We start from the raw sequence: 25,256 nt of genomic DNA, 5'->3' as shown, positions 1-25,256 counted from the left end.
AAACAATAATTGTATAAAGATTTCCAACCAAGGTTTAAAGTATCGCTATCGAGTATCGTATCGGTCAGGTGATTTTAGGAGACGTATCGTCCTGTATCGTGTATTGTATCGCTCTGGCTAATGCATTTTAGTGTAATTCAATGGAGAGACGTATCGAGATGTATCGTATCAGTTGGGTCAAATATGGATACGTATCGGCTAGTATCGTATGGTATCGTGGGATACTTTAAACCTTGTTTCCAACCATTAAACTACAAACCCTAATGTTAAGAAGATACCATCAAGTATAAAATAGTGAAAAGCAATCTTTAAAGTTCCTTTGAAGTGATCGAAATCCAAATCTAAATCTATGTAGATTGACACTTTAACAGATCCCAATCTAAATGTAGGACCTTCATAAGTTTGTCCAGCAAAGTTTACCTTGGAAGTTCTTTCCTGAAGTGATGGAATGGAAAATAAGCACAACAAAAGATAAAAAGGTTGAGTTGATGATTACTCCAAAATATAGTTTTCAACGCTCAAGACAGTTGCAATTGAAGCCTGATCTGAGCTTCTGGAAGCCAACTTCAATTATGCAAATCTACTGCTACCACTTCCTTTACTGTGTGTGTAATTCAGTTCAAGCAGGTTCATTTAGTGGGACAACACCAACTGCCACCATTCAAGTACTTCAGTAATGCTTCTACTAAAAGTCCACTGCGTTGAAGCTTTTCGTGAGCCCAACACTGAAGCTCCAATAGAGAAGATATCAGTATGACCACCATTAGAGATAAAGGACAGCAGGTATTCTTAGTTTTTTGGTTAAAGAAGCACAACCAAGTTGCCTACAATGGAATGTGGATATCCCACACCAGAAAGTAAGTGGGACTCAAGACTTCTTCAAGATTTTATATGTTGACCTCAATCATGCAATTCCACCACCACCACCATCACTAATACTACTTCTTATCTTACAGGAAGAAAAGGAAGAAATCGATTGATGGTAGAAGGAGAAAGGAATTATGGTAGATGGATGTAACAGCAACATAGTATGACCTTTATGGTTTCTGCATCTAGATATACATATCGATATCTTAGCCATAAGAAGATTCTAACTCTTGACTTCTTGCTTATGAGGTGTTGGTTTTTATCAACTAAGCATATTTCGTGAAGTTAAACTCTCATAAAATTCTATTCTTCCCTACCTATGACACCAGCTCTCAAAGAATGACAAATAATTTTTTGTCTTTTCCACAATCAATTAATTTAGCAAAAATGGCAGAACCAATCTCAATAAGATGCCCCCATTAACAAGATATTTTGGATGTTCAGACGACATAAACTCCCTATTTATTTATTGATGACCCACACAAATTGGACCTTGTTAATCTTGTCTTGTTGCTGATAATCTAAAATTTCTCCCCCCACCAAATCTGGTGATGTGCCGATCATTGACAATAGAGTCATCTTTAAAAAAAATCTGGATCATCTTTAATGAAGCCAGCACATTCATCTGTCTTTTTTTCTTCTTTCCAGAATCAGATTCAAATTAACCACCATGAATAAGAGTTCCAGAAGGATATATGTGTTTCTCATGCTCCTTTGATGTTTTGCATATCTTAGATTTCTTGTATCTATCTTGAAAATTTATTTATTTTGAAATATTTTGGTAGTGATACAAATGACTTAGTTTTTGAGATGTTAGGATGGAATCAGAGGATCTAACCCAGTGTATCACATTCATATTGTTCTCTTGTAAAATTATGGTGACATTTTGGGTGAAAGGTTATAATATCACTTCAGCATCTGAACATCCAGAATGTTATATAACATTCCGAGTCAAATCATGGAAAGAGAACTGTGATGTTTATTGACAAATCACTCGTGTCTCAACGTCATGCAATGGTAAGCCACACAAATGCAACATATATGATAGCCACTTAAAGTGCCTTTTTCCCCCTTGTTAGAGAGAGAAGAAAAAAAAAACTTCTTCTGTGGAAGGTTTCAGGTCCAAGAAAGTTTAAACAGTAAGCTAACATCCTTTTCAAGCTATGAAAAGGGTTGTTGTTGTTGCTTATTACATCCAGAAATGAAATCATCACATCATGTTTTAAAAGAATGCTTTTGGTCTTTGGGGGTGGGTGGGTGAGTGGGTGGCCAGAAGGATACAAAACAGATTCGGCCAACCTTCTAGAAAGACTGAAAGACTTTCAGGTTTCACCATAGAAATTTATGAAGTGGGCTCAGTGTTTCACAGGTAATTTCATTCTGGCATCAGAACTCCCCTGCTCTTTCTTCTATTTATCCAAGAGTCAAACTTATTCTCTGGAAATTTTGAGGATCATCATCATAAATTTTAATCACAATCAAGATATTGATAAAATACATATACAATATTCAAAAGTCAAATTCATATTAGGATTATTCTTACAGATCCCAAGAAGCATATCTGTACCTGAATCTCTTTCCCAAAAAAAAAATCTGTATCTGCTTGCCACTTCGCTGTAATGCTTTGTGTTCTAATGGCTCTGCCCACAGATAGAAACACCAGTATACCATTTTTTTAATTTTTATTTTTTGGAATATATATAGTTTTGTAGTTTGGGAAATGTTGTTCACTGAGAAGGAGGTTCCAAGGTGGGGTGTCCATGGAAACATCTCTACCTTACTGCATTATGTTTCTTAATGGATTAGTTATGGAGCACCTGAGGGTTAACACTTATAAGTTTAAAATCCAAAATAGCTTTGACGATCTGGAGAATTTTGCCATTATTTCTAGATCACATAATCTGAAGCTACTTTTCCATTATATTATGATGCTTCAGATCTAGTTCAACTAGTTGACCTTTTATTGAGGCATTATGCTTTACTTATAACAATATAGGTTGACCTCTAACCTTGCACTTGATTAGAGAAAGCTGAAGAAATGCTTCCATTCAAATAAATGGTATTTTATTAACAAAAGTTTATATATATACAGCTATGCATATACATATATAATCAACATTCGGATCTAATTCAATTGGTATAAATGTTCATCCAAAATGACATAATCCTATATTTTCTCTGATGAGATCGATATGAGAAACCCAGTATGGGATTTACTCTCCTTTTCAGTTTTTCGGTTTTTCCTATCTTTTTTGGTAAATCATTCAGCACAGGACATTTTTTCATTTAATTTCCTTGTTCATAAGAATAAATTCTATCATAGGTACTATAATTACCAGTAACATCAAAGTTGGGAAACCTAGTTTTATCTAATCTAATGTAAAGGAGAAGAATGGTGGATCTTGTCAAATCACACCTAAGGAGCATAAAACCCAAATCTAAAATCTAAAGTCGATAAAAAGAAAGAGAAAAGAAATGACTCATCACATATATAGTCAGCTTTAAATAATCATTCTCACTCCTTTTCACTGTTTCTATCTTTGATTTAATAGGATTCAGAATGATGACTAAGGATGAGCGAATGAGGTAAGCCCAGGATATTAATTGATGAGAGAATGGTGACGACAGATGATGTAACCCACTTTTTTCTTGTGATAAATAGAATTACACGCAATGCTTAGCTATGATGAATGTCATTCGGATTAGTTTTCAGAGAAACTCTTCCCAACTACACTAAACAAACAAAAGCTTAAAACAAAAAAAGAAGAAGAAAGACTCAGATCAGCCTTGTTCTATCTCATCAGATGGAATAGAAAGTGGGTTCTGCAATTACTCTTCTTCCTTGGTCTGACCAATCAAATGATTTTGTACATAAATTTTTTTTATTTCTGCTACTCAAGCATTAAAGAGTAATGAATCCATCTGTATCTTTAGCTTGACTTCTTAAGAGAGAGAAAGAGATGGTTTGTGCCCACATCATCATGACATGAAAATAACATCATCATCATCATCATCTCAAGGGTCCTTCTAAACGCTGGCCCAGCTCCAACCCCTCCAAGAATTCCTTGTGGTAGAGGGCAACCAACCATTTTAAATTTCCTTTTCCTTCTCACCTTCTTATTAACGTCCAATTCCATCCTTGAATTCTCATTACTACATTCTCCCAAGTCGTTAGAACCAATTTACTAATTTAGAGAGAGAAAGAGAGCGACCTACTTACAGAGAATTCAGAAACACGTACCATAGTACCTGCATATACATGAGAGTTATTGAGTAGAAGGTTCCTTCCTCCCAATCAAAGCCAATATCATTCCTTTCTTCTATCAGGAACATGTCTACAGCAGTAGGAGATACTGTGAACCGACCCAGATCAGTTGTGAAGAAGGTTTTAGCCAGGCCTCAATATGATGGGGACGGGGCTCTTGTTAGAAGAAGCATTGGAAGGTTTCTTTTTTTTCCTTGTTTCTTCTTAGTGGGTAATTATATTTCTTGTCTCTGGTTCCAATTGATGTGTTTGGGTTATGCTCTGATAGTTCTGTTTTTTGGGTTTTAGCAGGATGGAATTGAGGTCTTTGGATCCTTTCCTTATGTTAGATGAGTTCTTTGGTAGGTTTCTTCTTCTCCTCATGTCTCAAAACTTTTAATAGAAAAAAAGAAAGAAAAAAATTACAGAACTTGTTCTGAGTTCTTCTGGTGTTTTTGTTTTGCAGTTACTGCTCCTGCTGGATTCCCAGATCATCCTCACAGAGGTGTTAGTCTTACCAATCAATCCAAATGCCTCTTTTGATACTTTAAATTTTGTTTATCTTTTTTATGATTCCTTTTCGGACTCTTTTGACTCTTCCTCATTTTTTATTACTAATTTAGATTCTCCCCTTTCAGGTTTTGAGACAGTAACATACATGTTAGAGGTTTGTGGTTACTATAAATTTACATTAATTTATCTTTGAGAATTAGTTTTTGGGGCAGTTCAGTTTATGAGTACCTGAACTGGTGATTCATGGACTTCAGGGAGCTTTCACTCATCAAGATTTTTCTGGACACAAGGGCACAATAAGAACTGGTGACATACAGGTACGTATACTAAATTAACATAAAATTCCTTACTTGATTAAACATCCAAGTTACAAACTTACATAACAAGTTGAACTTTTGGGGCTTATTTTTTCTCTTTTTCATGCTATGTTCTTCAGTGGATGACTGCTGGTCGTGGAATAATTCACTCAGAAATGCCTGCGGGACCAGGAACTCAAAGGGGCTTGCAGCTTTGGATCAATTTATCATCCGATTACAAAATGTAACAAACCTATCAACACCCTTCAATTTAGTTGCCTTTGACATTTTAAGAGCATTTAAGTATCTTATAAGTCCCCTGGATCCAAAATTCAATCCAAAACTCACAGGACTGAACCCAACTATCAAGAATTGCGAAGGGAGGACATTAAGACAGCTGAAGAAGATGGGGTTGAAGTCAGAGTCATTGCAGGAGAAGCAATGGGTGTTCGTTCTCCGGTATATACCCGAACACCAGCAATGTACCTTGATTTCACACTGAAACCAGCAGCTGAATTGCATCAAAGTATTCCAGAGTCTTGGAATTCTTTTGTGTATGTCATTGAAGGGGAGGGTGTATTTGGGTCTTCAAGTGCATCACCAGCATCACCTCACCATGTTCTAGTCTTGGGTTCAGGGGATGGTCTGTGTGTGTGGAACAATTCTTCAGATGAACTCAGATTTGTGCTGATAGGCGGGCAGCCTCTAAATGAACCCGTCGTTCAGTATGGTCCATTTGTGATGAATACCCAAGATGAGATTGATCAGACCATCGATGATTATCAATATTGCCGTAATGGATTTGAAAAGGCTAAGTATTGGCAATCCGAATAAGTCTATAGCTTGAAAGACTTGAAGCATGTCAAGGCTTTGAACTGTAAGCCAAAGCAAAAGCATATCCATTGTCCATATCCACCCAGAAACGCTAAACAGTAGTTATGCATCTTTATCTGTATCAACTGATACTCCCATATGACATGACAGGATGACACTAAGAACTCCAAAAATTCATGGGAAAGAAAATGACTCTAGAAGCTTTATGATGCAGATTTCAAATTTTAGGAGTCAAGAGGGGCCAGTTCACTTCAGCTAGATTTTCCTCTTTTTTGTTCTTATTTAATGAATATTTTTGTTAAATCTTTTTCTCTGGGGTCTTAGTGTTAGTGGTGGCGGTGATGGTGCTGCTGGTGCTGGTGCTATAATGAAAGTGGTTCTTTTGGGTGTTGGTATCCCAATCGTTCTTGCACCCAAGGTTACCTCTCCAACTATGGTGTAAAATCTGGAAGCAGAAAAAGGATCCATTAGTAGAATTTCTCTGAATCTCTTATGTTCTGTAGGAAAAATTTTAGTTAATGAAAAAGTTTGGAAAGAATTAACTACTCTGGGTTTGTTAGCACATTGCAATATCCTAAAGTATGACACAGAAAGCTACAATAATTTATTCTCTGGTTGACTATCTCTTCTCAGGACAACTTATTCAGAAGGATACATTGTATGAATGAAAGTGTCCCACCAAATTCACATGGTTTGAGAACAAGATACTAATAATTTTTTCTTCAAAAATGAAAGCCACCAGATGCCCAGTCAACCTGCTTAAATTAACAGCTTGAAAGTAAGGTTTGAGAAAACCAGAAGGTTGTATGCAAGCAATATTCAGGTTACATCAAACTATCAAAGACCCTTTATCTGTGAGAATCTGACAGTAAGATATGGATCTTGATACGGATAGGATTGTGAATTGACCAGGAATGAATTCTCAAAACCATAGTATTGATGGTCAGATCCAAGAAACTCAATGATTCTAGGTCTTGGATCAGGATCAGCTGCTTCCGATCTAATTCTGCATGCCAAACTATCAAAATAAGTCTAATACTCCCTAGACCAACTAACCAAGAGAATCCCACACCTGATGGTCTTCCCTTGCCATACTGATGAGATACGTATTTGATCCAACTGATAAGATACATCTCAATACGTCTCTCAATTGAATTACACTAAAATACATTAGCCTGAGCGATACAATACTCGATACAGGACGATATGTCTCTAAAAATCACCTGACAGATACGATACTCGATACTGATACTGCTTTAAACCTTGGACAGATCTCCCTTTTTTGAATCATAGCACTTATTGCCAAATTTTTTGTGGTTCATTTGGATCAATCACAATGTCCACATCCAAAAGGAGCTCGAGAAGAAGCTTACCTTGGTCTCGCAACCACACAAAATTTAAAATCATACATGATTTTACCGCCAGAGTAATACTGACTACTCGGTACAGAAAGATATCACTATAATCATGAATTCATGATTGATTAGAACCATGCTACTGTCACGGTCATTTGAATGTCCATGGCATAAATTTGCTTTGTTGTTCTAATCTGTACATGCACCTTGCAGGCACCTTTCAATTCCTTACAGGAACACCACAATTTCTTTGGTGAAAAATACTGCTGTGTTTGGTCGCTTTCCAAAACAGAAAACCAAAAAACAAAAAGATTAGCTACTTCAAAAGAAAATTCTGAGTAATATGCTTGTTGAATTGGTTGCCCTCTCTAAGAGAAATGCATATGAATGCTAAGGAAGACATTCCTTTATCTTCTTTCTGGTGATAGAGAACCAATAAAAATTTCCCTACTAAAATGGAGGACAGGAGGAAGAGAATCCATTACTGCCTTCTCTAAGAGGGACATTGTCAATTCATTTCCTAGATATAGACAAGTCTTTTTAAATGACCATATATCTCCATACAGAACAGCTGACCACTTGTGCCCAGGTAGCATTCTCTTTCCCAGTAAAAATTAGATAATAAAAAACCTTTCTCAGAGACTTGAACAACAAGCCACACAGTAATAAGCTGATTTAATTGGACAGATGAGTATAACCTACAGGTCCAACTACATCTCACTAGCACAATCTGGATTTATAAAGATGTCAACCACATGTTGCCAGAGAACCCAATCTCTCCCACACTCACATTAAAAATAAACAAATTAAAAAATAATGGCCAGCCAACATGATCACCCAAGCAATCAGACAGTTTCTGCAATCTCTTATACTTTATTCCATCGACAAAATTACATGTTTTCTTTTTCCTTTTCCATGGGGGGAAAAAAATTCATCTCTCGACTTAAAAAGAATATTTCACTTTTTTCAGCTAATTATAACCCATAAAAATTCATTAAGAGCATACCCAACAAAGCCAATCAAATTTCACTAATAACCTCACCATAGACATCATCAATTCCCACTAGAAGCATTATGACAGAAATTACATTGAACAGCACGAAAACTTGCTCCCAGTTTGCTTTGATCCATCAGCTCCATTGTTGACCAAGCTTACCCTGTTGACAGACAACTCAGCCTTGTAGGTATCAGAGTTCAGGACTTTCCTGCTGACATTGTTATAGATCTCTCGGATAACCATTTCAAAAGCTTTTTTAACATTTGTAGAATCCAGTGCAGATGTCTCCATGAAGAACAGGCCTTCAGCTTCTGCAAGGGCTTTGCCTTCTTCTACACTCACGTCCCTGATATTCTCCAAGTCCAGTTTGTTCCCGACCAGCATCTTCGCCACTGTTGTATCAGAATGTGCTGCATGATTGTTCCAATAAAAAAGTCAGTCCAAACCCCGTAGAAAACATAAATAAACTCACTAAATAGAATCCAAGAAAATGTGTGAGAATCAGGTTTGCTTCTAAAGCATACTGGAACTCTAGCCTAATCAGAACTAGACAATGCAAAATAATACACAATTAGAATGTTGACAAACACATAATGCGAGCAACTGTTTGCTATGAAAAGGATTGGAACTCAGCAATAACTCAACCCTCAAAAAGATAAATATGTAGAACCAATATTGTGATTACAGTCGATTATTTTAAAACATTCAATTGGCAGAAGGTAGTAATTGATTAAAGTTCTGAGGAGTGAAACCCTAGATATCAGATGGTTAAAAACCTCAGTCCAGGCTATATTCAAGGTAAATAACATTCAATGGAGGGAACTGGTCCACTGTATACCATATGAAACATGACAGAGTAGATATTTGTAATCATCCAAATCTCTTCAGATTTTGAGTTGCTACTGATATGAGCTCTCTTTCCTTTCTTAGGCGACATCCACCTTTTCATAGACAGGAAATTCATTGAAGAAAAAACACAGACATGTAGAATACTGGTCAAGTTAGGAATGCAATCAAAGCTATCTGATGAAATGGTGTATGCAACCACAAATGTGGAGAACATGCCATTAGCAGTCCAGACCCACTGTATAGTAGGGTTTCTATATTAAAGTTCCAAGGAATGTTGTGATGTGGAGTATTATTCCAGCTTTGACTAACATGGTTCTACTTGGTATGAAATCCAGGAAGATCACAGATTCCAGTTGTATGTCAACATAAGTTAGGAATCTCCAACAAAAAAAAAGAGGGAGGGGGGTTGGAAAGGTTTGTCCAATCACCCCAACTTTTGTATAGTCGTAGGCTGTTTCTGACAGCAATTTGGTACCTGGTCCCTCAGCAGGTAATCAAACACTCAAAAAGACTCTAATTTTTTTTGGCTAAATGTATCTGAATATTTCTAGGAAATCCCAGTTAAATATTTATTAAAAAGAAATGGATAGCTCACGGTAGTCCAGTCATATTATATTTCATGGATATGTGACTTCTATATTAATATGACTTTTATTTTATTTTTATTTTTTTTGCAGGATTTGGTTGTCATTGGTAATCAATTGGAATTGGGATTTTCTGATTATAAGGTTGAAATTATATATATAAGTCTTCAATGTGTTTGATTATTACAAACTTTGGTTTGGAGCAAAGCTGATATTTATACATTACCTCTCTTCTCTCTCTCTCTCTCTCTCTCTCTCTCTTTGGATTTTGGGGGGGGGGGGGGAATCATGTAAAAGTGTTTTTTGAGAAGTTCATTCATTGTCCTGAATAGAACTGGGTTTATTGATAATATAATCCTCAATTGTTGGTGGTTTTATAATAATTTACACAGGACTCCTAAATCCTAATACATTAGAAGTGAAGGAAACAGAACAAACTCTTTTAGCAGGATTGATTTCTAGCGATAACTAAGGACTGTAGGGGTTCTCATATTTCAAACAAACAATCAAAGAAATATGATGCAGCTTACACATTGATAATAGCATGCTATGATGTACCCAAGCTTCATATCAACCTACATAGCTTATAATTTGTAGTGCTTATAGCAAACCAACCCATATATCATAAAGTGGCATGAGTAACTAGCACTTAATCTGTAATAATTTGCCGTGATATTCTTTCTGAAGCTATGTAGAAACTTAATTTTTTAAATCCAATAACAAAGTTTAATGCAAACACAGAATACTGAATGTGAGAACTCTGGCTTTGAGATATGCAACTCCTAACAATTATAACAAGAAACAAAGTTTTCTCAAGACTATTAGATCCCATTCATTTTCACAAATGTCTATGACAATTAATTCTTGATGAACAACTGCCCCAAAGACAAGCTACATGATCTTCTTCGGGCATCTGGATCTCTATGGTGAATTCGAGGTGTGTCGCTCCAATTCCAAAAATGTTCATGAGAAGTGCTTATTAACTGAGATGCAAAAACTACCCAACAAAATCTACATCATATTCCTCAGGCACCTGTATCTACATGTTCAATTTAAGGGACCTCCCTCACACCATCCAAGAATCAAAATGTTCGTAGAAACAAAATAGAAGAATCAAGAATTTACTCAACTATGTCTCCACCCAATTAAAATGGAACTGAGAATTACTCCAACAATTCATTGATATATCAGGAAATTGGACCGACTTAGCAAGGATAAAACAGAACCACAGCGGATAATCTCTCTTAAGAAAAGAAATTGACTTCCTATGATCCATAAATGGGATGGTATGGTTAAAACAAGATTTGTATAGCTACTACCACAATCAGTCTGGATGACAATAGGTTGACTTGCGCAGAAACTTGGTCCAAATCTTTCAAAATCTTCAAGAAATACCAAGCTAGTTAAGAACACCAAATCCAGAGAACTGTTGAAGTCAACATTTGAAAGTGATACTAAGTCCTAAAAAACTATGAGGCAAAGGAAGATCTTATAAACACTGCAACTTAAAATCCCACAGCCCCTTCTAAATCTCTTACCAAAAAACTTGCAACACCTATTAACTAAAGTAAAATCTACTATACATAAAACAGAACAAACAAATAAAGAATTAACCATAGGCTGTGGCATTCCCCAAACGATCAGATCTGCAAATCCTAATCCCAAAAACAACCATTCAGAAACGACAAAACTGAAACCAACAACTAAATCAAATGTGGCCACAGGGTTTCCTCTGCTGAATCAAATATATCAATCAAGATGCATTTTTATTGTATTGCTTGTCATTAAGAGAAGAAAAAAGAAAGACACTTACTGTTAAGCTCATCAAGCCATCGACCGACGCTGTCGAAGGTGGTGCGTCTGCTTATATCGTAGACAACAAGGGCACCCACCGCACCTCTGTAGTAAGCAGAAGTGACAGCACGAAAACGCTCTTGACCTGCGGTATCCCAAATCTGGGCCTTAACCTCCTTACCATCGATTTCGATGCTCTGGGTCTGAAACTCAACACCGATCGTAGCCTTTGAATGCAAGTTGAACTCGTTACGAGCATACCTTGACAGCAAATTCGACTTACCCACAGCAGAGTCTCCGATTATGACTATCTTGAACAGGTACTCCTCTCCTTCTTCATGGTCATCATCCATTTTGCTCTGTTTTTCTTTATCTTACTTGGGCAGAAAACAGAGCAGAATGAGTCGATGAAGATATAGTGGGCTCTTCTGCAAAATTTAGCAGACGAAGGTTATAGAACAACAAAGACAATTCTGGATTTGTTGGGGATCTGAAAATGGCGGAAAGGTGTCCAAATTTGGAGGAAAAGAAAAAAGGAACACGGTTGAAGGGCTAGCTGGGAGCCTGGGACAAGCTGAGGAAGTAATGGTGTCACAGATTTCCTGGTTTTCACAGTTTCCACACATTAGTCAATGCCTACTCTCTCAATCACTGTTGTTAATTTATAAACTTGTGGGCTAATATGTCCGCTTGTTTGATTCAAAGGACGGATGTATCCTCTTCATCTTGACAGGCGACCACGTTGGCATCATGAAGAACATCCAGCTACAGCTTTCATCACGCTTGAGATTTTCCATTTCCTTTTTCTTTATTTCTTTATTTCTTTATTTAATTTTTTTTAAAGAACGTTTGTACCTCTCAATGTCTATTGGTTGGTGATCTGCTTTTCCATGAGAATGTTTCACTGTTAAGATTTTCTTCATAGAAATTTTCCTTACCAAATGGTAATCTTTTTCTTTTATTTTATATCATCCATTTGGCTTTTTGAAATATGGTGCGTGTAACCATCATATGCATATTATGTGAAATCTTCTTTTGGTAGAACCCATGTTATATGATTGAATGAGATAAAAAAAAATTTTTAAAAACAATGGAGAAAGTTTTCTTCAATTATCATATAAGATCTATCATGTAATTTCTAAGGTTCACAAACCCTATAAAGATTTTAACATGTTTTGCAAATACCCTCCTGAAGGCCGATACTGTCTCTTTTTAAGCCTTGTAGTTCAGGGATTCTCCTTGTTAAAATGAACACTAGAAAAACTACAAACAAAAGTAAAAATGAAGTAAAACTACATAAAGATTTTACATAATTGGCACCCTATTAATGGCTAAGTTACTAGACCACATAAACAAAAAAACAGATCATCTTGAAAAGGTTAGAGTAAAGCTGTAAAGCTTCCTAGGCTATGCCACGTATTGGTCACATTTGCTTCCAAGTTAATATTATTGATTAGTAATCTTCTTTTCTAGGTGAAAAATAAAATACATCATTCAAAACCAGATTTTGTTTTGTTTTGTAGTTCAAAAATATAAATAGGGTAGGCCCGATAGGGCTTTGGTGGATTGTGTTGGAGAAAAGGATCTATTTGTCCTTGGTTATCAAACGCTGCTGCAATGAATTTGTAGTGCTAATGATGATGAGGACGGGTGGCGGTGGGTAATGGAAGCCTTGAATGCATTAGTGCATTAGCAATACAGCCAGGGAGCTGAGTCAAGTTTCACTTTTTATGAACGAATATGAATGGTTTATCAAGAAATTGGAATCTGCAACCACCACAAATTCCTGTCAATGCAGATAACAACACTCACGCGGACACCGTCCAAAATCTCCGTGTCTCCTCCCACCGACGATAACATGTTGGCCTCACGCAGACCCAAAAATCCATTTTTCAAAGCAGAAAAAAAATTAAGTGTATTTATTTCTAACTTGATTTTAGAACTCATTTTCCTGCAGAGGTACAAATTAGCCAATCAAAAAAAAAAAAAAAAAAAGCTGAACATATCAAGTTTATTGCTCAAAACCATCTTTCATACTAGATTATTGGAAAGAAAGGAAGTGAAGAAGAAGATGGCATGATATCTGGGTCTTAATGACATATTCAAGATTTTAACCTTGCAACTTATTAAAAGCCGAGTGTATTAAGAAAACATACAACAATATGCATCAAAAGTCATATAATTCATCATATCTGTATCATCTCCCACCCATCTGGTTTTTTTCCCTCTCCATTCCCCAACCATCCTGAATTAAATCATTTCATCAATACCATATGCTTTAGTAAGCATAAAACATTTAAAAAAAACAGAAACACATGCAGTGCTACTTGAGATAGAGCAGAGTAGACACTTCTCTTTTTCAAGTTTTACTATTCAGAGCCAAAAGTAACTTGACAAGCTTGGATCTACCACAACAAAATGATCCACATGGTTTCAATTTGGCTTACCAGCTGCTTGTGTTGGAAAGTAAATAGAAGATGTGTACTGATAAATATGAACATCTTGGAGGCTTCTCTGTTTTATGCTTCCTCTCCATCATAAACCACCTCATCATGTTGGTGATGAACCTCGTTGCTTATATCCTGAAACAACAATGCTAATATTGCATGAATGTTTTCACCTTCATAATGCAGTAACTGCTGACCATTGCAAACAAAGACATGGTTCCTAATTTCGATCCAACTACACCCCGTTGCCTTCTTCAAACCTCTATCTTTCATGGCTTTCCTCACTCGAGATACACTCTCCCATCTACCCTTCATTCCGTAGATCCGAGCCAGAACTAAATAAGGTAGAGAGGATTGCAATTCTAATTCCAGCATCCTCTCTGCAACTCTTTCCATGAGTTTCATGTCTCCATGAATCCCACAGGCACGAAGAAGAAATCCCCACACTGAGGCAATAGGCTCATGAGACATCATTTCTATAATCTCCATTGCTTCCATGAGTTTACCTGCCCGACACATGATCTCAACCACACACACATAATGCTCAACCTGGGGAATAACCCCATATTTTTCCTGCATGGATGAAAAAAATCTTATGCCTTCATTACAAAAACCTCCATTGCAGCAAGCCAATAGAATTCCAGCTAGGGTTATTCGATCCGGTGTTAGGCCAAACATCAGTAATTCCTCAAAAAGAGTTATAGCTTCAGCTCCACATCCATTTTGAGCAAAACCCATTAGCATTGTATTCCAAGACACCAAGTCTCTGATGCCCATATTCAAAAATATTTTCATGCCAGAGTCAACAGATCCCGATTTGGTATACATGTCCATAAGTGAACAAGCAACAATTGTGTCAGACTCCAACCCCATTTTAAGAACCAAAGCATGAATTTGAGTTCCCAGTTCTGCTAGGAAAATAAATGAAGCAGAGTCTAGAATGGTGCTGAGAGTGAATTCTGTTGGCGTGACGTCCTCTTTCAAGGTCTGCACAAACAGTTGAAGTGCTTCCTCAGCAAGCCCATGTCTTGCATAACCTGAAATCATCGAATTGCAAACTGTTGAGTCCCATCTATGCACCTCTTCAAAGAGCTGAATTGAATCATCCAACATGTTGCATTTAGAAAACAAGTCAATAACGGCACTTACAACTATAGAATTAGAGAGAAACCCCATCTTGATACCCAATGCAAAAACTTGCTTACCCTTCACCAAAAAACCCAAGTTAGAGCAAATGGACACCACCATTGATATTGTATAATGATCAGGCAAAAACCCACTTGAAAACATCAAACAGAACTGATCAAATGCCAACTCTCCATAGCCACACCTGTCACACCCCAAAATCAAAGAATTCCAGGAGATAACATCTAATTCCTCCATCATAAGAAATACACCAATAGCGTATTCAATTAGACTAAGCCTCCCATACACTTTGATCAAAGAATTACCAAGCACTATATTAGTAGAACACAAGCCATTCCGAATAATGTGCCCATGGATTTCCTTAGCTTGCTGAGGAAATGACACACAAGAGATCAAAATTGAGAATGTGAATGGAGTTGGTTCCACTCCGACTCTTTGCATTTCAGAGAAAATTCCTAGTGCACTTTCAACAAGACCCTGTGAAGTATAACCCGAAATCATTGAATTCCAGCTGACAACATCTCTGTTGGGCATATTATAGAACACATTTTCTGCATTATCCAAATTCTGAAATTTAACAAAGACCATCAGCAAAATATTCCACGTGAAGGAATTCTTGTTGGGTATGTCCTCAAATACTTGTATGGCATCACTAAGATTGCCTAACTTGGAATATAGATCCACTAAGCGGTTACCTATGAAAGTATGTCCACTGAAGCCAATTCTAATCAACTGGGCATGAATGGCTTTGCCGAGAACCAAGGATCTCAGTGACAGACACTGGTCTATGAAGTTGGAATAGAAGTATGTAAGGTTTTTTGAGTTGTGGGAGCCTTTCTGAGAAATGTTTGAACATACATTCTTTGAAAAAATCAAGGATGAAAGGATTCTGTTTTCCAAGGTTCTGAAATAACCAATCATCTACCTGCTAGCCATTTCTACAATACCCTACGCAAAGGAAGCTCCCTATTTCTGCAACACCCAATGCAAGGGAACTAGGGGTGAGTTGCAGGCGAAGACGTGCACGAGTAATGGAGCAAAGAGGAAGCTGTAGTGAGTTTCAGGTGAAGGCTTTGCCACACGGTTAGGATTCATTTCCCTCCTTTTTTGTAATCTAAAGTGCAAATATCACCGTTCAAATGCTTTGTGGACGGTCAAACCCTTGAACCGTTCATGCCAAACAGAATTCCACTTCCGAATCGAGTGAAACCAAACGTAACCTAACAACCCTAAACAGAGGAAGCCCCAGTTGGAACTTTTGAGTTCTCCAATTCTTTTTGGTAAATGATAGTTACTCCCTTTGGTTTGCTGAATAATACTTAAACTCCTCGTAATATGAAATTAAAACCAAGGGCAAATAGGATCTTCTCCCTCATTATTCTCCAGTGAGAGAAAGAGACATGATCATTCATTGAGTCTTCATCGGTATTTATTTTACAATTCAAATAAAATTTTAAAAAATTGGTTTAGAATGTTTTGGATTACAAAAATAAACCAACATGTTATGTAATGATTTAAAAATATTTCACTTTAATATTGATTTGATCCCATTTATTTGGTTTATTTATTTTTAATTCGTGGGACTCGACTAAATTTCTTTATTGGATCCTTGACCAGATGTGATAACTTTATAAGCAAGATGGGCTAGGGGTTAGACCAAGTAACACTAACCTTTAGGATAAGAGTCCTATGCCAACTGATTAAAACCAAAATTTTTTTTTTTTTACCATGTTTATATACATTACCATTTCTTAGGGATCATAAAATATTGTTGCAACAAAGGTTATCTTTTTCTTTTACTTAAGAATTAAGGTTGATCTAAGTTAGCTTATGCATACTTTTTTTTTTTGGTAAGGGTTTATGCATACTATATATTTGGAAGACTAGTTGTGTGTTCGACTAAGTCCAATCTTCTTTGTATTTTTTGACAAAGAGAAAATAAACCTGTCTCCATAAGAAACTAAACATAGACAAGTAGGGGTGGAACTAGTATTTAACATCGAAAGGGATAAAGATCCAATATCTTATGCAGAAGACAACAAATTTGCTAGGTAAATCTCAAAAAAAAAAAAAAAGGGGGGGGTGCACAAGAGAGCACGTTTAGACTTCAATATTTGTACCAATACGTGACAAGTGGAACATAGTTGGGATCATCTATAGAAGGGGTCAACATCTAAATTCTAATAGAAAAAACCAGAGATGGACCCCTAATAGGAATTTTTTTAATGTATGATGAAAAAACATAAAAAAAAAAAACACATAACTTTATCTGTCAAGATAAAAGATCTAGACTCATGGGAACACACAGAGAAACATTGAATGAGATTCATTAGTTCATGAGGTGCTTGTGTACTTGAATGCAGAATTTATGTAATGAGGAACATTTTTTTTCCTGGGTATACATTTGGAGTGCAAATCACCTCCATGTCAGGGGAGTACTTGATGTTTTTCATTACAAATTTTGTGTAGGACTCATGTAAAATCTACAGTAGGTCTCACACCCTTGAATTATTTAATTACTTCAAAGTGTAAGCCCCACATAAAATGTGTAGTGAGAAAGTATCGGGGAGTACTATGATTGAGACTCATACATTTTTTTGGGTAGAATCTATGCTCATACCTTTTTTTTTTTTTGGGTAAAAGGTAACTTCATTCAGAAAAGGGGCATGGATTACACAAGGCATCCTGGTTGCGTAACTCCGGGAGCCAAGAGTGGGAACACTGTCAAATTGTCCTACATGCCATGGAGAAGGCTTTCCATGACAAAGAATCTGCAACCTAAAGATCAAATGTCCTCTAAAATGCTATGAACCTCAAGAGGAGGATTGGGGTTAGGATCCACCAAGTAACCCATCAACTTTGAGCAATGGGTGTAGACAAAGACATTACTGTAACCATCCTGAAGCAGCTTCCAACGCCTTCTCGAACTACTAATGCTTCCCCATCACTTCTATCTTCCATGGCTTTCCTATCTTGAGAGACACTCTCTCATCTGCCCTTCACTGCATAGCTCTGAGCCATAACCAAATAAGATTTGAGAGGACTGTAGTTTAATTCCAGCATACTCTCTGCAACTCTTTCCATGAATCTCACAAGCATGTAGAAGAATCCCCACACTGAGGTAATAGGTTCATGAGGCATTATTTGTAAAATCTCCATTGCTTTTGTTAGGTTACCTGCCCAACACATAATCTCAACCACACACACATAGTGCTCAACCCCATATTTTTTCTGCATGGGTGGAAAGATTCTTATGCCCTCATTGCAAAAACCTCCATTGCAGCACGCTAATAGAATTCTAGCTAGAGTAATTTGGTACGGTGTTAGGCCACACATTAGTAATTCTGCAGAATGAGTAGAAGCTTTAGATCCACATCTATTTTGAACAAAATCCATTAACATGGTATTCCAAGACACCAAGTCTCTGATACCCATGTTAAAAAATATTTTCTTGCTATAGTTAACAGATTCGTATTTGATATACATATCCATAAAGAACAAGCAACAATTGTGTTAAGAATCCAACCACATTTCAAGAACCAAAGCATGAATTTGAGTTCCTCAATCTTGCTAGGAAAAGAAATGAAGCTGAGTCTAGAATGGTGCTGAGAGTGAACTCTCTTTGGCATAACGTCCTCTTTGAAGGTCTGCACTCCTTAGCAAGCCCATGTCTTGCATAACTTAAAAATCATTGAATTGCAAACTGGTTAGTCCCATCTATGCACCTTTTCAAAGAGATGAATTGAAGCATCCAGCATGTTGCATTTAGAAAACAAGTCAATAATGGCACTTACAACTATAGAATTAGAGAGAAACCCATCTTGATACCCAATGCAAACACTTGCTTACCCTCTGCAAAAAAACCCAAGTTAGAGCAAATGGGCACCATCGTTGATATTGTATTATGATCAGGTGAAAACCCACTTGAAAGCATCAACTAGAACTGATCAAATGCTACTCTCCAAAGCCACACTTGTCACACACCAAAATAAAAAAAATTCCATATTGAGCAAATTAAGCATAAGTCCAGTTGGCGGCTAATGTGGAAACTACTCTCTGTGGATGTTTTTGTTCTCCACGATTCATTTGATGTGTGTTCTATTGAGATTACTGAGCAAGTTTTTTTTCTTTTTTTCAAGAGCCTCCAATTTTGGGTGGACTCCTTAGAACATATTGCCCTTCTGGTTGAGCTAATTATTACCAATCCTTGGATTCTTAGGCTCTGTAAGTTTGTCTGATTTTCATGGTTGTATTAATTCTTTAATTTAATAAATTTTTGTTTCTTATAAAAAAGAATTAGCGGTAGGAAATATAAGTGTCGTTGTGATATTAGGGTTTAAATGTCATTCGAGCAACTAAGAAGAAGATAACTGTTATTAACAATTTAACATCCAAAAACATAAAAGGAAAAAAAAAAAAAAAAAAAAAAAGAAAAGAAAAGAAAAGAAAAGAAAAGAAAAGAAAGAAGCAGAAAAGCACATCCTTTCCTTTTACTTTTACCCCCAAGAAAAATAAAATAAAATGGCGGTCCAAAAGTTATCCGAACCGGCCGTCAAAATGCAAATGCACGGGTGGGCTCAGTAGTGACACTTCATCAGATGAAGAAGGATCACTCAAAATCCCAATAGAGACGTTATCTGCTCTCGTCAGTTTTAGTCTTTCGATCAAGAAGAAGTACAGAAGAGCACAACACAATCAAAAGGCACGAAACGAGTAGTGGTTCTTCTTCTCTTTTATCCTTTCAAAACTCCACAGACAACTCTTGCAATGCTCACTGCGGCAGCAGTTGGAACGGTTACAGGCCTATCCTTTCCTCCTCAGCTCTTTGCTAGTGATGGATCTTCCAGTCTTATAAATCCCTCTTCTGTAAACCCATCTCTGTTTCCTAACTTCTTTAGAAATTCTCTTCCCAAAAGACCTTCTTGGGCTCTCAGAGTTTCCGTCCCTAGCGGACACAAAAATGAAGTCATTGAGCAAACGCAAGATTCTCCTGCTCCGGATGAGTCGGCTGACGCCATTCGACAAGATCGGGTGTGTAACGATTCTCAATCTTTTGTTTCGTTCTCCGTTGTTAATCAATTTTTTTTTGGTATATACCCGCGTCTGGGTATGTGAATAATCAAGAACATAGAATTTTCGACTTGTGTTCTCACAGTTTCATATATTCATATCTCGTTGTTAAGGTTGAGTTGCGTGATGGAAATTCTATTTCTATTTTGGTTCTTTATTCTGTTCTTACTACCTATCGTCGACTAATAGTTTATGTGAAGAAGTAGAGGTCTGCTGATTGGAAGGCAGCAAGAGCTTATAAAGAAAGTGGATTCATCTACGAGGCTAGGGTTGAAGGCTTTAATGGGGGAGGGTTGCTGGTGCGGTTCTATTCACTTCTGGGCTTTCTGCCCTATCCACAGTTGAGTCCCTCTCATTCTTGTAAAGGTATTGGATTTCTTAACTATGGTTCTATACTTTCTGGAAAATGATTCCTTTTCTAAAGTTACATACAGGTCCAACAGCTATGGTATGTCAATAATGTTGCAAAGATTACCCAATTAGTAGATTCAATTATCAGGCAAATATTCTAATTATCAAATTCACAGCTTCCTTTTGTTTGGTTCCATATCTAGTCATTGGAGGTCAGAAGAAGGTTTTAGGCACCTTGAGCTGAAAAATCCATTAAGAGCTGTGAACTAATGAGATAGACAAGAAAGGGGCATTCTATCTTTGCACTTCGCCATAATCTAATTTATGCCCCCCATTTTGCATCTGGTAAATCAATAAAATTTTAAAGAATCACTATTCACTTTAAAATTACCAATCTGCTTGGTTCAACGTTATACATTCTTTGTTTCCTGACTTAAAACTTTTAGAGGGTGGGATGAAGAATAGGTCTGTTCTCTTGTTTGCGGAATATCTCTATTCTGGCTGAGTTCTATTCCACTAAAACGCCCATCGAATCAAAGTGGATGATTTAACCATAGACTTTCAAGATGGGGAGATCCTTTTACTTGTTTACTAGCACCTGTCCATAGTAGGGGTAGCGGGTAGCCATGTCTACTTTTTTTTTTTAGGAAGCTAAGGTTCATCCAGGCCACCTTGATTACATCCTCAGGGGGGAGACGCTATCTGCAAGGGTCGAACCCAAGACCTCTCCACTGAGAAGCATGGATCTCTACCACTCTACCAACCCTGCATTGGCAGAAGAAAGTGCCAATTGGTCAAAAGCATGGATCTAGTCATTGGAGGTCAGAAGAAGGTTAAACCCTATTTCCCTAAAGTCTAAAACTTTTTACACTTCATTTTCTTCCTTAGAATCTGCAGATAAACTTCTGAAAGTGAACGTGTTTCAACTTCTGACCATACCCTACAGTCCAGACCAATAAAAATAAGTTCTGAAAATATAAAAGCAGCAAGTGCAGGTCTTTTCCCACCCTAGCCCCCCCCCCTCCCTCCAAGCCCTAGTTTCTGATTCTACTAAATTTTCATATCTGGAATTCTTAACATATTAAAATTCAGATCTGATTTGGTCATTACAACAGGGTTTTCAGAGCTATAAAACACGCTACATACCCTTGAATATCCTATCTCTTTGCCAGAATTCCTGGGGAGCCCTTAGATTTAGGAAAATTTCCAAAATACCCATAACCCTAAATCCAGAACTCCATCACTCAATTTTTTGTTTTTGTCCTATTCTCAAAAGTTATTTAATGTGTTATAACGTTAAATCACTTGCATCGTATTTTGGAACCTTTTTCTTTGCATAACTTGAAATGACTTTTGAAAATAAGGCAAAAGACAAAAGCGTAAGGCTAGAGTCAACACATAAAAGGAGAAAGCTGGGCAATGTAGTCTATGGCTGTATCGAGAGACATAACAATGAGAAAAAAAATTGACAAATCATGTAAGTAGATGAGATAGAGAAGTAATATGAATTAAAAAGGGGACAGATTATTAAAAAGCAAAGAGGCATGATAAAAATAAGCCTGATGACAACAGAAAGAAATCATAGAAGACAGTGCATTGATAAGTCACAAAGAAAAGGACAGGAACCTTAACTATATGTGCTCAATAATGAAAACAAAAATTTTAAGAAAACTAAAATTTTGAAACAATTGCTTAACATTGATGTAGACAAGAAAACATCAAGGAACCATGGCATAGGAAAAACTAAAGAGAAAGTACCTTAAATTTATTGTAAAATATAAGGTGGATAGGAACTAGGAAGCGGTTTGATAGAACTGGAATTGCTTGTGTATAATTATATTTAATGTTGGGTGTTTAAATTTGCTTGATTTTCCATATTCTAGTTAATTGTCAAATTGTAACTTATTGGTGATGCTGTGTTTTGCAGAACCAGAAAATAACATTCAAGTCATAGCAAAAGGTTTAGTTGGTTTGCGTATTGCTGCTAAGGTACTTAAATTTCTGGTTCAACTATTTGGACATTTTATATTCTTTCATAACTAGGCAAGCTCAGTTTGCATGTGATGTAACAATGTCTACTTTTGATAGTTTTCCTTAATTTCTTGTCCAACATCAATGAATGTGTATTTTCAGATCTTCCTCTAAGTTGTATACTAAGTTTATGAAATATTTCATTAGCCATGAAGGCTGAGCAGACAAAAAATGGAGAGTAGGGGGTACAAAAATAAAATAAAAATTTAAACACCCTCCACACCTATGATCTGTCCAGGCTGACATTGGATCTGGTAGTGGGGAAGCCAGAATGTTCCTTTTATCGAAGGTAAAAACAATGAGAGAGTGGACTATGGGCTTCCACAACATTGGTAAATGGCTAGACCTTTCAGATTGATTGTTTAATCATTGTATCCGTCTAGCCAGAATAATTTTTAAATGGTTGGATCCTTGAGAGAACATTTTATTGTAACCTAAACAGTGTTGTTGATCTTAATTTTATTAATTTCTTTTTATTTTAGGTAATACAAGCAGATGAAGAGAACAGAAAGTTGATATTCTCAGAGAAGGAAGCGTCGTGGTCAAAATTTTCTCCAGAAGTAAAAGCTGGGGATATTTTTCAGGCAAGGGTGGGTTCTATTGAAGATTATGGTGCCTTCGTTCACATTCTCTTCCCCGATGGTATTGATAATCATCTGGACATATTTTTCCCTCCCTTGTTTTGTTTTGTTAGAACATGTATTCTTTCAAAGAGAAAAGTTACTCAACATCTTGTAATTGTTATGCAGGTTATTATCATCTCACTGGACTTGTACATGTGTCAGAGGTTTCATGGGATTTGGTTCAAGATGTGAGAGATATCTTAAATATAGGTGATGACATAAAAGTCAAAGTTATTCAAATAGATAGGTAATTTTTTTTGCAGTCTCTTGTATTAGATTTCCTGGTGATAAAGATTTCATTTGTTTCTTCTCTTGCCCTATTTTATCTTTCAGTCTTCGGGGATAAAAAATTGAGTTTTAAAACTTCTTTTTTATATCTTTTTGGCCCTCTCTCTCTTCCTCTGTTCTTTTTATATGTGAAAATACTATCTAAATTAAATGCTTGTGCATTCTGTCATCTTTGATGCAGAGAAAAGTCAAGAATTACTTTATCAATCAAACAGTTGGAGGATGATCCTCTATTAGAGACATTGGATAAAGTAATTCCTCAGGTGGGTGTTGTGTTTCGTATGTGAACTCATATGTATCTTGACTATTTTGCACGTAACCTTGCTTTGTCTTAAGAAAAAATTAAGTTCCAGTGGCTGACAAAACCGTAAAATTCTCAGGATGGTCAATCTGGGTCTGATAATTCAGGCATTCCTGGCAGTTTGAATATTGAGCCTTTACCTGGACTTGATATTATCTGTAACGAGCTACTTCAGGAAGATGGGTATGACTTTTTTGTTGCTTGCACCAGATAACTGTTATTTTCTTTTCAAGTATAGGTCATCATGGTGCATTAATCCTACTTGGAGCAGATTTACGAATATGTGGAAAGCTGAAACCATGAACCATGGTTTTAGTGGGAAATGTTCTGTTTCAATCTAATATTTCTAGTTGCCAATTCATGGATTACTGTATAATAACATTTTAATATGGAGGTCTTTCTCCCTTTCTCCTTTTTTTATTGTTCAGTTCTTGTGCAACATGGAGAAAAAGGGAAGGATCTAATCTTGGTACTGTCCTTGATATCTCTGAGAAATCAAACAAAAGTGCTCATGTTCTGCAGATGTCTTTAATTATTGAGAACAACATGACTGATTTACAAGAGATGACAGCATAAACATAAACCATATAACCCTTTTCCTAACTTGAATAGAGAACCCTATTTAAAGGAAAGGATTTGTAATTTGTACTGCACAACTTGAGTGCTTGTTTTCTTCTCGTCAGATCTCTAATTATTTCCTGGGAACTAACGAGCTCCTAATGATTTCCCATGCTCCTATTTGTTAATGTTCAAAGGACCTGGGAAATCCTTGTGGCAGTCATTTAGATTTTGATCTTTGTGCTCATGCATTTGTGCAGCATAACAGATGTCAGGATCAGTCGGCAAGGGTTTGAGAGACGTGTGGTTTCCCAAGACTTGCAGCTCTGGCTTTCAAATGTTAGTTGCTTATGCTTTTTGTCTAAACTGATGGTTTTTATAATTTAGTTTTATGGCTTACTTCCAATATTTCCATTTTGAAACACTAACAGGCACCGGCTGTGAACAAACAGTTCACTCTTCTTGCTCGAGCTGGCAGACAGGTTAGTTTTCCAGCTGCGTCTATATTTTTTTATAAGTGCCCGTAATACCAATTGGAATGAGCTTTTTTGAAAGCCTTTCCATTAATGACGTAAATTGCCAAAGCATTTGTCATTTATTAACGTTGTGTTGAATAAAGTATGAACTTTCTGTTACTCAGGTGCAGGAAATACACCTGACAACTTCACTTGATCAGCAAGGCATTAAAAAAGCATTGCAGAAGGTACTTGAACGTGTTCCATGAAGGTGTGTAGTTTCACAGAAGAACCATTCATTCTGTTTTGATCACTTCCAAGGGCAGACATTTATCACCATATCTTTTCCACATAGAGGTTACTGTACATAAAATGAATGAGATATTGAACCAAATGTCCTTAATTGTATACTGCATCAGGTTACTTCAATCTAATGTTATACATTTTTTTAGGAAGGCAAATGCTTTGTTTGCTTCTGTATACAGTTCCTTGTTAGAATTTCTCATCGAGGTAGATGGCAAAGGGTTTTCTTTTGAGCTGAATCATCAATGTGGGTGATATTAGTGTATAGATTCATCTAAATCTTACAGATAACTAAGTTGTTGGAAATTTCCCTCTTAGTTGTTTTATAGACTACATTTTCAGTAAACCTG

General features: G+C 36.6%; 4 protein-coding genes and 1 pseudogene across 6 annotated transcripts; 2 read left to right on the top strand and 3 right to left on the bottom strand.

Moving 5' to 3' along the window:
- Nucleotides 1–3,954: 3,954 nt before the first annotated feature.
- On the top strand, nt 3,955–6,499 carry LOC149010261 (RmlC-like cupins superfamily protein). Of its 3 annotated transcripts, none has more exons than XM_089161430.1 (7): nt 3,955–4,311; nt 4,424–4,473; nt 4,578–4,616; nt 4,750–4,778; nt 4,879–4,941; nt 5,061–5,164; nt 5,271–6,499. In XM_089161430.1, exons 1-7 carry the CDS (start codon nt 4,199–4,201, stop codon nt 5,752–5,754), a joined length of 882 nt encoding a protein of 293 aa, XP_089017556.1. In that variant the 5' UTR covers nt 3,955–4,198; the 3' UTR covers nt 5,755–6,499. The 3 variants fall into 3 exon arrangements, with proteins under 3 accessions (XP_089017556.1, XP_089017554.1, XP_089017555.1); XM_089161428.1 differs by having other exon boundaries at nt 4,421–4,473; nt 4,735–4,778; XM_089161429.1 differs by having other exon boundaries at nt 3,956–4,311; nt 4,421–4,473; nt 5,271–6,497.
- Nucleotides 6,500–7,953: 1,454 nt separating this feature from the next.
- ARA4 (P-loop containing nucleoside triphosphate hydrolases superfamily protein) lies at nt 7,954–12,098 on the bottom strand. The gene is made up of 2 exons (XM_089162859.1): nt 11,353–12,098; nt 7,954–8,516 (listed from the first exon to the last, which is right to left on the bottom strand). Exons 1-2 carry the CDS (start codon nt 11,684–11,686, stop codon nt 8,194–8,196), a joined length of 657 nt encoding a protein of 218 aa, XP_089018985.1. The 5' UTR covers nt 11,687–12,098; the 3' UTR covers nt 7,954–8,193.
- Nucleotides 12,099–13,524: 1,426 nt separating this feature from the next.
- Nucleotides 13,525–16,198, bottom strand: LOC149010259 (pentatricopeptide repeat-containing protein At1g43980, mitochondrial-like). The gene has a single exon (XM_089163125.1). It carries the CDS (start codon nt 15,845–15,847, stop codon nt 13,853–13,855), a length of 1,995 nt encoding a protein of 664 aa, XP_089019251.1. The 5' UTR covers nt 15,848–16,198; the 3' UTR covers nt 13,525–13,852.
- Nucleotides 16,199–17,779: 1,581 nt separating this feature from the next.
- LOC149010258 (pentatricopeptide repeat-containing protein At1g43980, mitochondrial-like) lies at nt 17,780–19,012 on the bottom strand (annotated as a pseudogene).
- A 559-nt stretch (nt 19,013–19,571) lies between these two features.
- On the top strand, nt 19,572–25,103 carry LOC149010257 (Nucleic acid-binding proteins superfamily). The gene is made up of 10 exons (XM_089162024.1): nt 19,572–19,957; nt 20,203–20,362; nt 22,275–22,336; nt 22,861–23,020; nt 23,128–23,248; nt 23,471–23,552; nt 23,670–23,773; nt 24,409–24,487; nt 24,580–24,630; nt 24,789–25,103. The coding sequence occupies exons 1-10, from the start codon at nt 19,694–19,696 to the stop codon at nt 24,870–24,872; spliced, it is 1,167 nt and encodes a 388-aa protein (XP_089018150.1). The 5' UTR covers nt 19,572–19,693; the 3' UTR covers nt 24,873–25,103.
- Nucleotides 25,104–25,256: the final 153 nt, after the last annotated feature.

Source organism: Hakea prostrata, chromosome 7 (genome assembly GCF_041222555.1).
Source record: "Hakea prostrata isolate BN-2017 chromosome 7, UWA_Hpros_2, whole genome shotgun sequence".
NCBI classification, from domain to species: domain Eukaryota; kingdom Viridiplantae; phylum Streptophyta; class Magnoliopsida; order Proteales; family Proteaceae; genus Hakea; species Hakea prostrata.
The sequence above is the reverse complement of the archived record's forward strand: the minus strand, read 5'-3'. Positions and strand labels throughout refer to the sequence as shown.

Coding starts and splice junctions, on each gene's coding strand:
- LOC149010261 (XM_089161428.1), top strand. CDS start 4,199: ATGTCTACAGCAGTAGGAGATACTGTGAACCGACCCAGATCAGTTGTG. Junction 4,312..4,420: donor GTTAGAAGAAGCATTGGAAG/GTTTCTTTTTTT, acceptor TTTGGGTTTTAG/CAGGATGGAATTGAGGTCTT. Junction 4,779..4,878: donor CAGTAACATACATGTTAGAG/GTTTGTGGTTAC, acceptor CATGGACTTCAG/GGAGCTTTCACTCATCAAGA.
- LOC149010257 (XM_089162024.1), top strand. CDS start 19,694: ATGCTCACTGCGGCAGCAGTTGGAACGGTTACAGGCCTATCCTTTCCT. Junction 19,958..20,202: donor ACGCCATTCGACAAGATCGG/GTGTGTAACGAT, acceptor GTGAAGAAGTAG/AGGTCTGCTGATTGGAAGGC. Junction 24,488..24,579: donor TGCAGCTCTGGCTTTCAAAT/GTTAGTTGCTTA, acceptor AAACACTAACAG/GCACCGGCTGTGAACAAACA.
- LOC149010259 (XM_089163125.1), bottom strand. CDS start 15,847: ATGATTGGTTATTTCAGAACCTTGGAAAACAGAATCCTTTCATCCTTG.
- ARA4 (XM_089162859.1), bottom strand. CDS start 11,686: ATGGATGATGACCATGAAGAAGGAGAGGAGTACCTGTTCAAGATAGTC. Junction 8,517..11,352: donor ATGGCTTGATGAGCTTAACA/GTAAGTGTCTTT, acceptor ACAATCATGCAG/CACATTCTGATACAACAGTG.